At 39.7% G+C, this 15,524-nt stretch overlaps 2 protein-coding genes across 4 annotated transcripts in view; one reads left to right on the forward strand and one right to left on the reverse strand.

Annotated features, from left to right (window-relative positions):
* The window catches only part of LOC703127 (P antigen family member 5), a 57,017-nt gene extending 52,560 nt beyond the window's left edge, over positions 1–4,457 (forward strand). Inside the window, exons 1-5 of one of the 3 annotated variants that reach the window (XM_015127540.3) lie at positions 723–811; positions 1,717–1,808; positions 2,120–2,228; positions 2,964–3,089; positions 4,335–4,457. In XM_015127540.3, the coding sequence (XP_014983026.1) occupies positions 1,725–1,808; positions 2,120–2,228; positions 2,964–3,089; positions 4,335–4,351 (336 nt within the window). In that variant the 5' untranslated portion in view covers positions 723–811; positions 1,717–1,724 and the 3' untranslated portion in view covers positions 4,352–4,457. Of the gene's footprint in view, positions 1–722; positions 812–982; positions 1,002–1,716; positions 1,809–2,119; positions 2,229–2,963; positions 3,090–4,334 lie in introns of those variants that run through there. The other 2 variants (XM_015127539.3, XM_077989136.1) reach the window with 2 other exon arrangements.
* Positions 1–15,524, reverse strand: part of ALAS2 (5'-aminolevulinate synthase 2) — a 421,539-nt gene that overhangs the window by 328,868 nt on the left and 77,147 nt on the right. The window lies entirely within an intron of this gene.

Here is a 15,524-nt window from a genome sequence, read left to right on the forward strand (position 1 = left end):
GGAGTCTCACTCTGTTGCCCAGGCTGGAGTGCAGTGGCATGATCTGGGCTCACTGCAACTTCCGCCTCTCGGGTTCGAGCAATTCTCCAGCCTCAGCCTCCCGAGTAGCTGGGACTACAGGTGCATGCCAACACGCCTGGCTAATTTTTTGAATTTTTAGTAGAGATGGGGTTTCACCAAGTTAGCCAGGATGGTCTCGATCTCCTGACCTCGTGATCTTCCCACCTCGGCCTCCCAAAGTGCTGGTATTACAGGCGTGAGCCACCACGCCTGGCCGGGATTAATGATTTTGAATGTACAATCATGCAACGAAAACTATGGATGTCTTATCGTACTGGAGTGGGTAAGATCATTGCAAGCATGACAGCAAACTCGTGAAGGCGCAAGAAAATTATTTATGAAAGCAGATATAAAATGGGTATTGACATATTTAATATTTATTTATATGATGGTGAATTTATCTGAAACACATTGTTCCCTTAGAGTAACCTGGAGCTCATATTCTCCAACGCCATTGGAAGTGAAAGAAAGGTTGGGTAGGAGAAAAAGAAAAATGCTTTGTAAGTTCATTTTCGTTGTCAGGATAGCTTGTGGTTTAGGTTCTCCACAGAAGCAAGAAAACTTGAGTCACATAGCAAATGCCCCACCGAGTGCGCATGCTGCACAGACCTGTTGCTGCGCATGTTGTTGCGCATGCGCTTTTCTGCCCACCTTCTGCCCGGCTTCTGTCCTCGCAGAGCTCTGCAGGGAGAAGTTGTGGCTTCATTCTTTCTGCCATCTTGATTCTTTCTCACTGACCGAGACTCAGCCGGTAGGTCTGCAGAGCGGTCTTCCTGGGAATTCAGTTGTGAGTGAATGTGTGGAGGAGCCAGCGTTAGGACAGGTCCCATAGCACGGTCCGTGGCTTTGAGAGAAAAGGGCCTTGTGGTCCGGCTTCTCCCAGGTCGCGATGCAGGCGCCATGGGCCAGTAATCGTGGCTGGGCTGGAACGAGGGAGGAAGGTGGGCCGTGGAGGGGGTAGATCACGTGAAGATGGGGCGAGTGCTGGGGGTGCTGTTAGACGTGTCTTGAGTCCCGAAAACGCCTAAAACTCTCTGAGGGAGGACAGTTTCCAGACTCCTCATTAGGGAGGCAAGAAGGGACAGTGTGGTCGGTAAGGAAGGGGCCTGGGAACTGGGAATGCTGTGGGGTGGTGACTGCGGCCCCGAGGTCTGTAGAGTGCCTGGTAAAGGTGTCCCATGAGGAACATAACCTTCACTCTGTGTCGCAACTTCTCACCTCCGCCATGTACGTCATGGGAAAGAATGGGTGAGGCTGTGCGTTCCAACAAAACTTGATTTTTCGCGGGGTGGGTAGGAGGTGGTGGTGGCCCTAGTATATCAGTGGGACGAAAGCAGCAGTCACTTCAGTTTCAATTCTCTTCCCGTTTTTTCCCTAAATGTCTACATGATGGAGAGTCTAATTGTGAAGCCAACATTCAGAAAAGTCCTCTGTGTTTTGCTATGGCGTTAAGGTGATTTCTATGCCTCTTCCGCTATGACACAAACAAATCTGTCCTTAGTTTGATTGGAAAGCATGAATACTTACTGCTCTGTGACTTATTTTGACAACATTTTTTAAATTAAAAAAGTACAAATCACCATTTTGCCATGGAATGTTCATATATATAGCTAAGTTCTTACACACTTTTCCCAAATAACAGTATTTTATTTTCAGTGGGAAATATGAGTGAGCATGTAAGAACAAGATCTCAATCCTCAGAAAGAGGAAATGACCGGGAGTCTTCCCAGCCAGTTGGACCTGTGATTGTGAGTCCTTTAACATTTGATGTTTTCTATTAACACAATTTATTTTTAAAAATATTTTTGAACGAGTGTACCTGCACTGACACAGGTGTTCCATGTTAATAAAAAAATGATGATGGCATCTCATGAAGGCAACTTTGGTTCAGGAATATTATATTCTGGTGTTGCCTGTATGGATATGGACATTTTACTCTCTCTTTCTCTCTCTCTATATATATGTTGGAAAATGTCTTTAGATTTATTATTTGATGCACATATGCATTTGTGTGTTTATATTGTTGACTTTTTATTTGCACACACACTTACACCCTTAGGTCCAGCAGCCCACTGAGGAAAAACGTCAAGAAGAGGAAGCACCAACTGAAAATCAGGGTATTGCACCTAATGGGGAGATCGAAAATGAAGGAGCACCTGCTGTTCAAGGTGAAGGGAGAGTGGAGAATAATGCTTGTGGGTGGTGGAGGTATATTTATGCATTATATTTTATGACATACCCATAACAAGAGGCCAGAAAACAATAGGAAGGAATCTTAAACGTTTCCTGCTGCTGCTGTGGGGAGGGGTGGGACAAGGACATATAAAAAGCCACAAAACTTTCCTACCATTTTGATGGAGGCTTTTTATTGATTGGGTATTTGCTTGGTTGCTGTAAACCTTTGAGTGTTTTCCAGAGCTCCTGTATGATTTGTTCAGCCAGTTTGTGTTTTTTGTTTTGTTTTATGTTTCTGTGGAAAAATGGCAGCTTGCAGCTTCCTAGTCTGCCATCTGCTGACATCTCATGTATTTTTTTAAGATACTTTTTAACACACATTTATTAATGCTTCCTTATGCCACGTAATGCTAAGTGCTGGAGATGTCAGTGCCAAATTTTTGCCTAAAGCTCATAGTCTAGTTAGACTGACTCAAACAAGTCACTTACTGAATGTGATAAGAATAAGAACAAATGACTACAAAACCTACAAGTAAGTTGTCTAGGGCCAGCCTTGGGAAAGGAAAGGGCAGTGTTTGAACATCTCTGCTTTCCTGTTTTTCTGGCAACAGACTCCTGAAATAATTAGCCTACAGGTTTTTATTTCACCATGATAAGGGAATAAATATTATTTCCTCATTCATAGTTCATATTTTAATTCGTAGATTGATGACCTTTTTATCTTTAAGGGCCTGATTTGGAAGCTTTTCAACAGGAATTTGCTCTGCTTAAGATAGAGGATGAGCCTGGAGGTGGTCCTGATATCAGGGAGGGGACTCTGCCCACTCTTGGTCCCACTAAAGTGCTGGAAGCAGGTATGTTATTCAATAAGATGCATACTATGGGGCTTCTATTTTCATAATATTGTATTTTGTGTGACACAGAGACAAAATTACTGCTACTTCAATATCATACTTTACATCTAAAGATTCTTTGAAGGCAATTCAGACCCCAGATGGCTGCCTTACACACTATCAGAGATAGAGGGCCAGGTTTGGTGGCTAATGCTTTCAATCCCCGCACTTTGGGAGGCCGAGGCAGAAAGATCACTTGAGGCCAGGACTTCAAGAGACAGAGAAAAATTGGGTCAAAGCTAATTGAATTACGATATTAAAGGTATGAAACATGCTAAGAGAGTAGATTTTGAGTGTCTTCACAGCTATGTGAAGTAATGCATATATTAATTAGCTTGATTGAGTCATTTTACAATGTGTATATATTTTAAAACATCATGTTGTATGTGATAAATATATATGATTTCATGTGTCATTTTTAAAAGAAAGATATGAAAAGGTTTTCTAACTTTTGAATGTAAGTCATTTAACCAACAGCCAATAATTTTCAGATGTTTTTACAGGCAATTGTTTTTAACAAATATGTAACATGTTTATAATAAGTATCAGTTTATATTGTAATGTTAATTGTGATGGTAATGGCTTAAAGCTAGTGTGGTGGTTTTCGGTTTACTGTATAAACTGAAATGCTTTTAAGCACGTTGAGAGGCAGGAGTACCCATGAAAATAGTGATAATATTCACTACTTAAAGAACTACATAATGTCTAAACTAGTCCAAAGTAACATTTTTACACTTTTTCACAAGATGCACAAAAGTAATACTGACTTTTCTATTTCCTACACTTAGGCAGTTCTAAGCATATTCTATATTCGGTGTTATTTCATATCAAAATATTTAAATGATACTTTAAAATATATTTTTTTCCTTAGGTTTTTGTTTGGTTGACTTTTTACTAAAAGTATAGGCATATTTTTGCTTTCCACTTACACATATAAAATAGATTCACTTGATTTAATTCATTCTGTACTCGAACAGTCTCTTTGTTTTCCTTATTCTACTAGAAAAAATGGCATGAATTAAAAATATTCTTAATATGCCTGGAAGTCTACCTTCAAAGTTTATTTAGAGGCTAGCTGGATGTAAGCTAAAGGGACACCTTCAGGGTTCTGATTTTAGTTAATCAACACTGTAGTTGTATAACTCTAGTGTCATCTAAATAAAAATCTGCTGAGTAACGTCCCCTAATTTTATATTTATATTATAGGTGAAGGGCAACTATAGGTTTAAACCAAGACAAATGAAGACTGAAACCAAGAATATTGTTCTTATGCTGGAAATTTGACTGCTAAACATTCTCTTAATAAAGTTTTACAGTTTTCTGCAAAGACTTCTTATACTTTTTTGTTAAATTTATTTCTAGATTTTTAATACTCTTGAGAATTGCATCTTTTATGAAAGTTTAAATCCTGTGTTTGAGATGGTATAAAGAGAGAACATGTTGATACGTTGATTTTCTATCCTGCAACCTTTCTAACTATGCTTATTAATTCCAAAAGTTTACCTCTATATCCTTTTGGATTTTTAACATACACAATTGTATAATCTTTTAATAATAACAGGTGTTTTTTTGCCATTTTTAACATTATTCCTTTTATTTACTTTTTTCATTCATGGTAGTGGACAGAATTTCCCAGTATAATTTGAATGCAGTTGGTGGTTGTAGACATTCTTGTCTTGTTTCTGATCAGAAACAGATCATTTTCCACATTTCACCATAATGGTTAGTGTACTTTTCTTATAGGTGCAGCTTATCAGAGTAAAGAAGTTCTATTCCTGGTTTACTAAGAGTAGTTATCTTCAGTATATGTTTAATTTTATCAAACACTTGTAGTGCATCTATTCAGATGATCATAGGTTTTTTTTTTTTTTTTGACAGAGTCTCACTCTATCACCCAGGCTGGAGTACAGTGATATAATCTCAGCTCACTGCAACCTCTGCCTCCTGGGTTCAAGCAATTCTTCTGCCTCAGCCTCCCAAGTAACTGGGATTATAGGTGCCCGCCACTGCGCCTGGCTGATTTTTGTATTTTTAGTAGAGATGGGGTTTCACCATCTTGGCCAGGCTGGTCTCGAACTCCTGACCTCATGATCCATCTGCCTCGGCCTCCCAAAGTACTGGGATTACAGGCATGAGCCACGGCGCCCAGCTGGATTTTTTCTTTATTAATTGGTTTATGTGGTGAATTACATTGATAAGTTTCTACATTAGATCTCTGAGCCCCCATTTTCATCTTAACAACCCAATAAAACAGTCCTTCAACAAAGGACTTCATTCAGAGTGCACAGTGCTTAGGGAATGGCAGGGGATTATATAGGTCAGTTATTTCTACCTTGATAGAGGTTTAAGTATATTTCTTTGATCCAAAAATATTTAAAATCTATGGTCCAAATAAAAAATGAGCCTAAATTTAGAGGTATCGCAATTTGCCACAAAATATGTGAGAGGTCCATAGGCTGAGGCAAAGATTCTTGAGTCATATCTATACTGTCTCTTTTTGGCCAAGGCGTGAAACAGCCGTGGGTTTCTGTCCTGGTTCTGAAACATCCTGGCTGGAAAACATACTTAATTTGGATCTGCTTCCATATTTCTAAAATAGAAATTGTAATGTGTATACTAAATTACTGCTATTATGAATAAGTGAGCAAACATATATGGCTAGATATTACAGTATAAATAGATTTGGTTCATTAGTTAGATTACATTTTTTCATTAAAATTTTCTTTTTTACATTTTTTTTAACCTTTACAATTACACTTCTAGCAAACAATATTGCTTTTGAATTTCAAGTAGGGGATTATTAAGTTAACTTTTTTGATGAATTTGAGTTCAACTGATTTGAATTATCATTTTCTTTTTTTCCTTATTGCCTTTTTCTTTTTTAAATTGAATATATTCATTGAATGATGTAGTTGGCATCAGACATGGCATCAATTCTAAAGTTGATTTGCAAGTTACCCATACCTGACAAAATCTGCCACAAATATTGCTGTGTGCTGAAAACTCTGTCCCTTGAGATGTGTGATGCCAAGGAAAGTAAGTCAATATTCTGGTTATGCAACACCATACAACTCAGTACGAGAGTCTGTCAAGTGGTCAAGCTGTTCCTAAGCAGCACTGCAGTGTCAAACAGACTCAAGTATCACTACTGGTATTATTAGATTGGCTTGTCACACTTACACCGATTTAACTTGTAAGGTGACAATGAGCTTGATGGATCCAAACATTTTATTAACTTACAGAGAAAGAAAAAGCAAGATCAAATTGTGTTAGCTCCCTGTGTCCCTAGTGCTACAGCATGACACTGAATCAGACGTGCTCAGTGACAGAGGGCCTAGGTGGTAGGTCTCTCTGCTTGTGATGAGCCCATAGCCATACCCTATGATAGTAGGCAGTTTTGTAGCCCACAACTGTACCCTAATTTGGGGCAAGAAGGAACATCCTGTGCCCAACTGAAACTAGGGAGATGGAAGTGTAATGGCCTTGTGTCAGGCTCCCGCAATATAGGGAGGTAGGTGAGAAACTGCCTAATTGCAGCCACTTACTGTGCTGCTTTGCTTTCCTTGTGCCAAGAGGAACCACTGGGTGTTCTGCCAAGACTCAGCTCAGACTGCAGTTAAGCTTGTATACCAGGGCCTATGTGGCAAGATGCAGAGTTTCCAGGGCACCACAGCAGAGTCGTTCCCCTACAGGGTTTGGCACAAAACAAAAGGCTGTATGTGTGGGACCTTCAAACATAACATCCACAATAATGACTCCAAAGTGAGGGAGATGCTTTCCATTGCTAGGGTCATTATGATAGACATGCGCTAATGCCTGCCATATTAAGGAAGTATTTGGGATGCTGGAATTGAAAAGTACTTGCCATGAGGGATACCACACTCTAGTTGGAGAAAGTCACATAAATAGAAAAGCAGTTGAAGAGCAAGAGGAACACAGGCAAGGGGCCCATCCAACAACAACAAAACAATGAATACCATAGCCTAGAATCAAGAGTCAAAGGGAAAAGAGTGAGTGTGAGAGTAAAATCACTAGATTGGACTTCCCATATCCATTGATTACTGGGTTTACATTCTTGATTATTTTTGCCATAAGGTTGAGTGACATTTATGCCTTACACTTATAAATACTAAAATAACCAGATAGGCAGTCTTGATTCAAAAAAATATTCACTGATAGACTGATCTGTTTTTCAGCCCCTTTGTATATGGGAAGATCAGTGAATTGGCCAATACAGCCCTTAACTGAGGGAAAATCTGACCAGGATGTCCAAGATTTGTTATGAATATAAAAGTAGGAAATGCGACAGTACTAGCCACTTTCAGACAAAGTGTGGGATGAAGGCCACAAAACCCTGTGTAAGAGAACAGAAGTTTGGAAAGATAGTTCCTGTGATTTGTCATTTGCAATGTATTATTCACAGTAAGCAAATTGCTGGTTTAATAATGGCATATTTGGTTAAGTGAGTAGCATATATTACAAACATGCAGACAAACCAAAACTTGTCTGATAACCTGGGAATCAGGCTCTGGGCATTGGTCTAGAAAGATGCTAAGGACATAGGAATGTTTCATGCAGGATAAGAGTTCTTAGAGCTCAGAGTCTAATGAATAGACAGTCATTCAGAAGATTGTGACAATACAAATGTAAAACAAGCAATGACAGGGATGAGCCAGGGGATGCTCAGAACACAGAAGCAGGCCGTGTAAACCCGAGTGGTTGGGAGGAGCTTCTTCCAGGGGATGATGTGTATGCTCTAGGTAGTTTCACTGTAAATAACTTTTAATCTCTGTTTGTTATTCCCTTTTTCATAAAAAATATAAATCTCTCCACTTAATCATCTCTATTTTATAGATGAAGTAACTGAGGATCAGAGAAGGTAAGTATCTTATTCAAGTTCAAATCTTTAGCCAGTGGAACAGCCAGTTTTCAGTCCTTTCAGTTCATGTGCACCTTTTATTATATTAGGTTGGTGCAAAAGTAATTGCAGTTTTTGCTATTAAAAGTAATGAAAAATAATGGCAAAAACTGCAGTTACTTTTGCACCAATCTAAATAATCTTTTTGTTCTTAATAGTGTTTTATGTTTTAATTAACATTCACATGCTATGTATAGTTTGCTTTGCTTGTCCCATAAATTATTTTTCTTGAATTCGTTTGCAGTTGTAGAACTTTATTGCCAAGCAGGTGAAATATTTTTCAAAGTGGACTGTGCCACTTTGCATTCCCACTAGCAGTAAATGAGGGCTATAGTTGTTCCATGCCATCATGAACACTTGGTATAGTTAATTGTTTGAATTCTGGTCATTCTAATAGTTGTGTAGTGGTATATACTCCTGCTTTTAATTTGCATTGTAATATGTTGAACACATTTTCAGGTGTTCATTTGTCATACATATGTATTCTCTGCTCAAATGCGTTGGACATATTTTATTGGGTTGGATGTCTTGTGTGTGTGTGTGTGAGAGAGAGAGAGAGAGAGAGAAAGAGAGAGAGAGAGAGAGTGTGTGTGTGTTTTAAGGGTTTACTATTTATATTTATTCTTGGTATTATGAAAGTGTACAGTGAAACACCTTTGTCTGAGACTCTTCACTTGTGCTGGATAATCATGCCTTTCTTTGTTTAGGGGCATTTCTTTGCTTTTTAAAAAATTTTTGAGATGGAGTCTCTCTCTGTGGCCCAGGCTGGAGTGCAGTGGCATGATCTCGACTCACTGCAACTTCTGCCTCCTGGGTTCAAGCAATTCTCTGCCTCAGTCTCCCGAGTAGCTGGGATTATAGGCGCCCACCACCATGCCCGGCTAATTTTTGTATTTTTAGTAGAGACAGGGTTTCACCATCTTGGCCAGGCTGTCTTGAACTCCTGACCTCATGATCCACCCGCCTCGGCCTCCCAAAGTGCTGGGATTATAGGCATGAGCCACCGCACCCGGCCTTCTTTGCATTATTTCTCTGATAATTTCTTTTGCCTCTTTCTCTTTTCTCAGTATCCAGAGATTTTCTTAATCTAAATCTATATCACCTTTATTAAAACTTTTAAAATTGTTTCACTCCTGTCTTTCATTGAATGCTTTTTTATTTGCTGCCTAAATTTCTAAGAGACTTTAAAACTACTTTTTCTTAATTGATAACTGAAATATAAGTATACAGCTTAACCAATTGAGCTCTCCTGTTGATACTAAAGTGAAGGCAACTTCCTAAAACATATTGGATACTCATTTTTTTCCTCTACTGTGGAAGGATGTACACAGCACTGGAGTTGTAGGAGTTGTATGTTGCCCATAGACTTGCAAGCACTGCTACCCCCCACCCCCGCCGCCACCAACTTTGACAACAACCTAAATTTTTTTTGAAAAGGATAAAAGATAGCCCATGGGGAGTAGGGATTCTTAAGTTGTACTGACTTTGGTTGGAGTGCTTTGAATGAACTAAGTTCAATTTGGGGCACGCTGAAACTCAGGGAAAACTGATTTCTGCTGTTCTCTCCAAGTCATCTGATGACTGTCTTTGATTCAGAAATTTGGGTATGGAAGCACTCAAAGGGAAGACAGAAAACTTGGGCAATGAGTGAAGATGGAGAGATTATTGTTTTCTTCACAGAGAAAGATAAACCCATAAAGTCTGGTCTGTTTATTCTCAAGTCTACCCATTAAAGGTGATTGAAAACGTTTTTCTGTTGCTCAAGCTTTGGATCATAGACTTTTGTGAGGAACTGTGTGGCTGGGTCAGAAGCCATACTGAAGATGGATGCCAACCTCCATCAGCCAGGGATCCTTGAGGTCTAAGAGATATTTATTTCAGCTGCTAAGATCATCTTCTCTGGGTGAGGAAAGTAATTATACAAATTAGTCTATGACATAGGGAAACAAAACCGCAGGAGGACCAGAGATTACCAGATGTGTCTGTTGGGCAACGCGAGGCTAAGAATCCAATGATGAGGCAGCAGCCCCTCCACGTTGCTTGGTACCAGACAGCTCAGGTCGATCAGAGTCATAGGCACCTAAAATTCCAAGATTCACAGGATAAGGATTTGCTGCAGTTGTGTGTAAGGCGGACTCCTCCTTCACAAAATGTCTGCTTTGGTGGTACTGGTAACAGCCATTGCTTAATTTTCCACTGCTGCTTTTTTCACTTAATTCAACAGTTCTTAAGCCAAACCTTTACCAATGACTCCTCAGCTTTGAATACTGAAGGCTGTTCCTCCAGGGTAACTCAATTGAGGTTATGTTGTCTTCCCGAACATACCATCCAACACTCTTAGTTATTCCAGAATAAAGATTGTGTGGTTCCAAGCATACCATGGATTTGCTGGCATGAGATGCTTTGATGTGCAATAGTTCAATCAGCTGGGTCACATCTGAATTACTTTGTAGTGCCTCAGTTTACTATATGACATTATTTTTAGTATTGAGGCATAATTCAATTACAGAAAAATTCACTCTTTCGTCCTACAGTTTGAGTTTTGACAAATGCATGCAGTATATAAGTACTACCACAATCAAGCTATAGAATAGTTCTATGATTCCAAAATTTTGTCTTCTGCCCTTTTTAAGTCAACCTCTTCCTCTGTCTCTATCCACTGGCAGCCACTGATCTGTTTTCCAACACTATAGTTGGGCCTTTTGTAGAATCATATAAATAAAATTATAGAGTATTTAATTTTTCACACCTGGCTTCTTTTACATTTCTTTTACTTTTCACTATCCAGCATGAGATTCATTCATGCTGTCTATCAGTACTTTGTTCCCCTTTATTGATGAGTAGTATTTCTCTGTATGGATTTAACACTGTTTGATTAAAGGACAAATTGAAGGACACTTTATTTGTTTTCCTTTCTTGGAGATAAAACCACTCCAAGAAGATCCATAACGTGGTTTGAATATTTGTCTCCTCCAAATCTCATGTTGAAATGTGATTCCCAGTATTGGAGATGGGCTATGATGGGAGGTGATTGGATCATGGAGGCAGATCCCTCCTGAATTGTTTAGCACCATCCCCTTGGTGATAAGTGAGTTCTTGTTCAGTTCACATGAGATATGATTGTTTAAAAGTCTGGGACCTCTTCCCGCTCACTCTACTGATGCCTCTCACCATGTGTTATGCCTGCTCCCTCTTTGCCTTCTGCCATGATTGTAAGCTTCCTGACACCTCCCCTGGAAGCAGATGTGGGCACCAAGCTTTCTGTATAGCCTGCAGAACCATGGGCCAATTAAACCTCCTTCCTTTATAAATTACCCAGCCTCGGGCATGTCTTTATAGCAATGTAAAAATGGCCTAACACAGAAAATTGGGGAGGAGTGGGGCATTGCCATAAAGATAACTGAAAATGTAGAAGTGGCTTTGGAACTGGGTAATGGGTAGAGGTTGGAAGTGTTTGTAGGTCTCAGAAGAAGACAGGAGGACAAGGGAACATTCAGAACTTCTTAAATATTTGTTAAGTGGTTGTAACCAAAATGCTGATGGAAATATGCACAGTGAAGGCCAGGCTGATAACGCCTTAGATGAAAATGAGGACGTTATTGGGAAGTGGATCAAAGGTCACCCTTGTTACACCCTAGCAAAAAACTTGGCTGCATTGTGTCTATGCTATAGGGATTTGTGGAAGTTTGAACTTAAAAGTGATGACTTAGGGTATCTGGTGGAAGAAATTTCTAAGCAGCCAAGTGTTCAATATGTGGCCTGACTGCTGCTCACAACATATGATCAGATACAAAAGCAAATAAATGACTTAAAGTTGGAACTTATATTTAAAAGGGAAATAGAACATAAAACTTTGGAAAATTTACAGCCTGGCCATGTAGTAGAAGAGGAAAGACCATTTTTCAGGAGAGAACATAAACAGACTGTGGAGCAGCCACTTGCTAGAGAGGTTAACATAGTAAAAGGGAGCCAAGTGCTAATGTCCAAGACAATGGTAAAACGCCTTGAAGGCATTTCAGAGATCTTGGAGACAGCGCCTGCCATCACAGGCCCAGAGACTTAGAAGGAAAAGAATGATTTGTTGGCCAGGCCCCAGGTCCTGCTGCCCTGTGCAGCTTCAGGACACTGCTTCCTACATCTTGGCTGCTCCAGCTCCAGCCTCAGTGAAAAGGGCCTCAGATACTGCTCAGGCCACTGTTTTGGAGAGCACAAAGTGCCATAACCCTTGGTGGTTTCCATGTGGTGTTAAGTTTGTGGGTACACAGGATGCAAGACTGAAGTAAGCTTGGCAGCTTCCCTCTAAATTTCAGAGGATGTACAAGAAAGTCTGGCTGCCTGGACAGAAGCCTGCCACAGAAACAGAGCCCTCACAGAAATCTACTAGGGTAGTGCAGAGGAGAAATGTGGGGTTAGAGTCCTCCCCTCACAGAGTCCCTACCAGAGCACTGCCTAGTGGAGTTCTGTAAAGGAGACTGCCACCCTCCAAACCCCAGAATGGTAGAGCGACCAGCAGCTTGCATGCTGAGCCTGGAAAAGCTGCAGGCACTCAGCTCCAACCCATTAACATAGCCACAGGGGCTGCAACCTGCAAGCCACAGGGGTGGAGATATCTAAGGCTTTGGGAGCCCACCACTTGCAGCAGTGTGTCCTAGATGCTGGACATGGAGTCAAAGGAGGTTATTTTGGAGCTTTGAGATTTAATGACTGCCCTGCTGGGTTTCAGACTTACTTAGGGCCTGTAGCCCCCTTTTTTGTCCCATTTACCCATTTTGGTATGGGAATGTATATCCAATACCTGGTACCACCATTGTTTTTTGGGAGTAAATAAATGTTTTTTGTTTTTTGTTTTTTTTTTATATATCACAGGCTCATAGGTGGAAGGAACTCATCTCCAGATGAAACTTGGTACTTGGGACTTTTGAGTTAATGCTGGAATGAGTGAAGACTTTGGGAGACTATTGTGAAGGCATGATTATATTTTGAAATGTGAGAAGGACATGAAATTTGAGGGGCTAGAGGGGGAATGATATGGTTTTGATATTTATCCCCTCTAAATCTCATGTTGAAATGTGATTCCCAGTGTTGGAGGTGAGCCCCGGTGGGAGGTGATTAGATCATTGAGGCAGATGCCTCATGGATTGTTTAACACTTATCCCCCTTGGTGATAAGCAAGTTCTCACTCAGTTCATACAAGATGTGGTTATTTAACAGTCCAGGATCTCCCCACTTTGTTCTCTTGCTCCCTCTTGGCATGTGATATGCCTGTTCCTTCTTTGCCTTCCAACATGATTATAAGCTTCCTGAGGCCTCCCCAGAAGCAGATGCTAGCACCATGCTTCCTGTGCAGCCTGCAGAACTGTGGGCCGATTAAACCTATTTTCATCGTAAATAACTCAGCCTCAGGTATTTATGGCAACACGAAAATGGTCTAACAATCTATCTGTGAGATTTTTGGAGACATAACTTTTCTCCTTTTTGAATAAATATCTAGGAGAAGGATTGCTAGATCATATAAAAAGTGTATATTTAAGTCTATGCAATGAATTGAATGTGTCCCCATCGAATTCATATGTTGAAATCTCAATGGAGTGGTATTAAAAGATGGGATATTTGGGAGGTAATTAGGTATTGAGGGTGGGACCCTCATGAATGGGATTAGTGCCCATATAAAAGGGACCCTAGAGAGCTCTATTACCCTCTTTCCACCATCTGAGTTTATGGTCAGAAGTCAACTGTCTGAAACCCAGAAGAAAGCTTTGACCAGAAATCTAATATCCTGGCACTCTAATCTCAGACTTGTAGTCCCTAGAACTGTGAGAAGTAAGTTTCTGTTGTTTATAAGCCATCTACTTTATGATATTTTGTTATAGCAACCTGAATGGACTAAGACAGTTTATTAGAAATTGGCAAACTGTTTTCCAAAGTGTCTGTGTAATTTTACATTCCCACCAGCAATGTGTAAGAGTGTTAATTACACTGTATCCTAGGTAGTACTCGGTATTGTCAGTTTTTTTAAAAAAAATTTTCTTCACATTTTAGGTGTTGAGAGATTTTAATATTAATGGATGTTGAATCTTATTAAATGCTTTTTTTTCTCATTTACTAAGATTATCATATAACATGCAAATATGAACCAACCCTGAATTTTCAGTATAAGTCTCATTTCCTCATTGTATTTTTGTATTTTTAATATATTGCTGGATTCAGTTAGCCAATATTTTTGAGAATTTTTGTGTGCATATTCATAAGAAATATTGTGTGTAGTTTCATTTATTTGTAATGTCTTTTATTGTTTTTGTACCAGAGTAATGATGGATTCATAAAATTAGTTGGGAAGTATATTAGGGTTTTCTAGAAGGACAGAACTAATAGGATAGATGTATATATGAAGGAAAGCTTATTAAAGAGTATTAGCTCACACAATCACAAGGTAAAAACCCACAATAGGCCATCTGTCTGCAAGCTGAGGAGTAAGGAAGCCAGTCTGATTCCAAAAATCTCAAAAATAGGGAAGCCAACAGTGCAGCCTTCAGTCTGTGGCTGAAGACCCAAGAGCCCCTGGCAAACCACTGGCGTAAGTCTGAGTACAAAAGCTGAAGAACTTGAAGTCTGATGTTTAAGGGCAGGAAACATTCAGCATGGGAGAAAGATGAAGGCTGGAAGACTCAGCAAGTTCACTCCTTCCACCTTCTTCTGCCTGCTTTTTATTCTAGCTGCACTGGCAGCTGATTAGATGGTGCCCACCCAGATTGAGGGTGTGTCTGTCTGTCTCAGTCCACTGACTCAAATGTTAACCTCCTTTGGCAACACCCTCACAGACACACCCAGGAACAATACTTTGCATCCTTCAATCTAATCAATTTGACACTCTATATTAATCATCACAGGAAATATTTTTGTCTGTTCCATTTTCTTGAAGAGTTTGGATGAATTGTCAATATTTCTTCTTTAGGGGTTTAACAGAAGCCATTTATGCCTGGCATTATTTTGCTGGGACTTCAAAAAATATGGATTCACAGAAAGAGGTTGAAACCCTAAATAGACAAATATCAACTTCTGAAATGAAATCAGCAATAAAGAACCAGCCAACTAAAAAATGCTCTGGATCACGTAGACAGTTACATTCTACCAGATGTACAAAGAAAACTGATACCAATCCTACTGAAACTATCCCAAAAAAAGTCGAGGAGGAGGAGGGTTTCCTCCCTAACTCATTCTATGAAGCCAGCATCAGCCTGATACCAAAATTTTACAGAGACACAATGAAAAAAGAGAAATTCAGACCATTAGCCCTCATGAACATAGATGCAAAAGTCCTCAACAAAATACTAGGAAATCAAATGCAACAGCACATCAAAAAGTTAATACACCATGATCAAGTAGGCTTTATCCCTGGAATGCAAGGCTGGTTCAACATATGCAGATTAATAAATACAATTCACTACATAAACAGAACTAAAAACAAAAACCATATGATC

This window comes from Macaca mulatta, chromosome X (genome assembly GCF_049350105.2).
Source record: "Macaca mulatta isolate MMU2019108-1 chromosome X, T2T-MMU8v2.0, whole genome shotgun sequence".
Taxonomy (NCBI): domain Eukaryota; kingdom Metazoa; phylum Chordata; class Mammalia; order Primates; family Cercopithecidae; genus Macaca; species Macaca mulatta.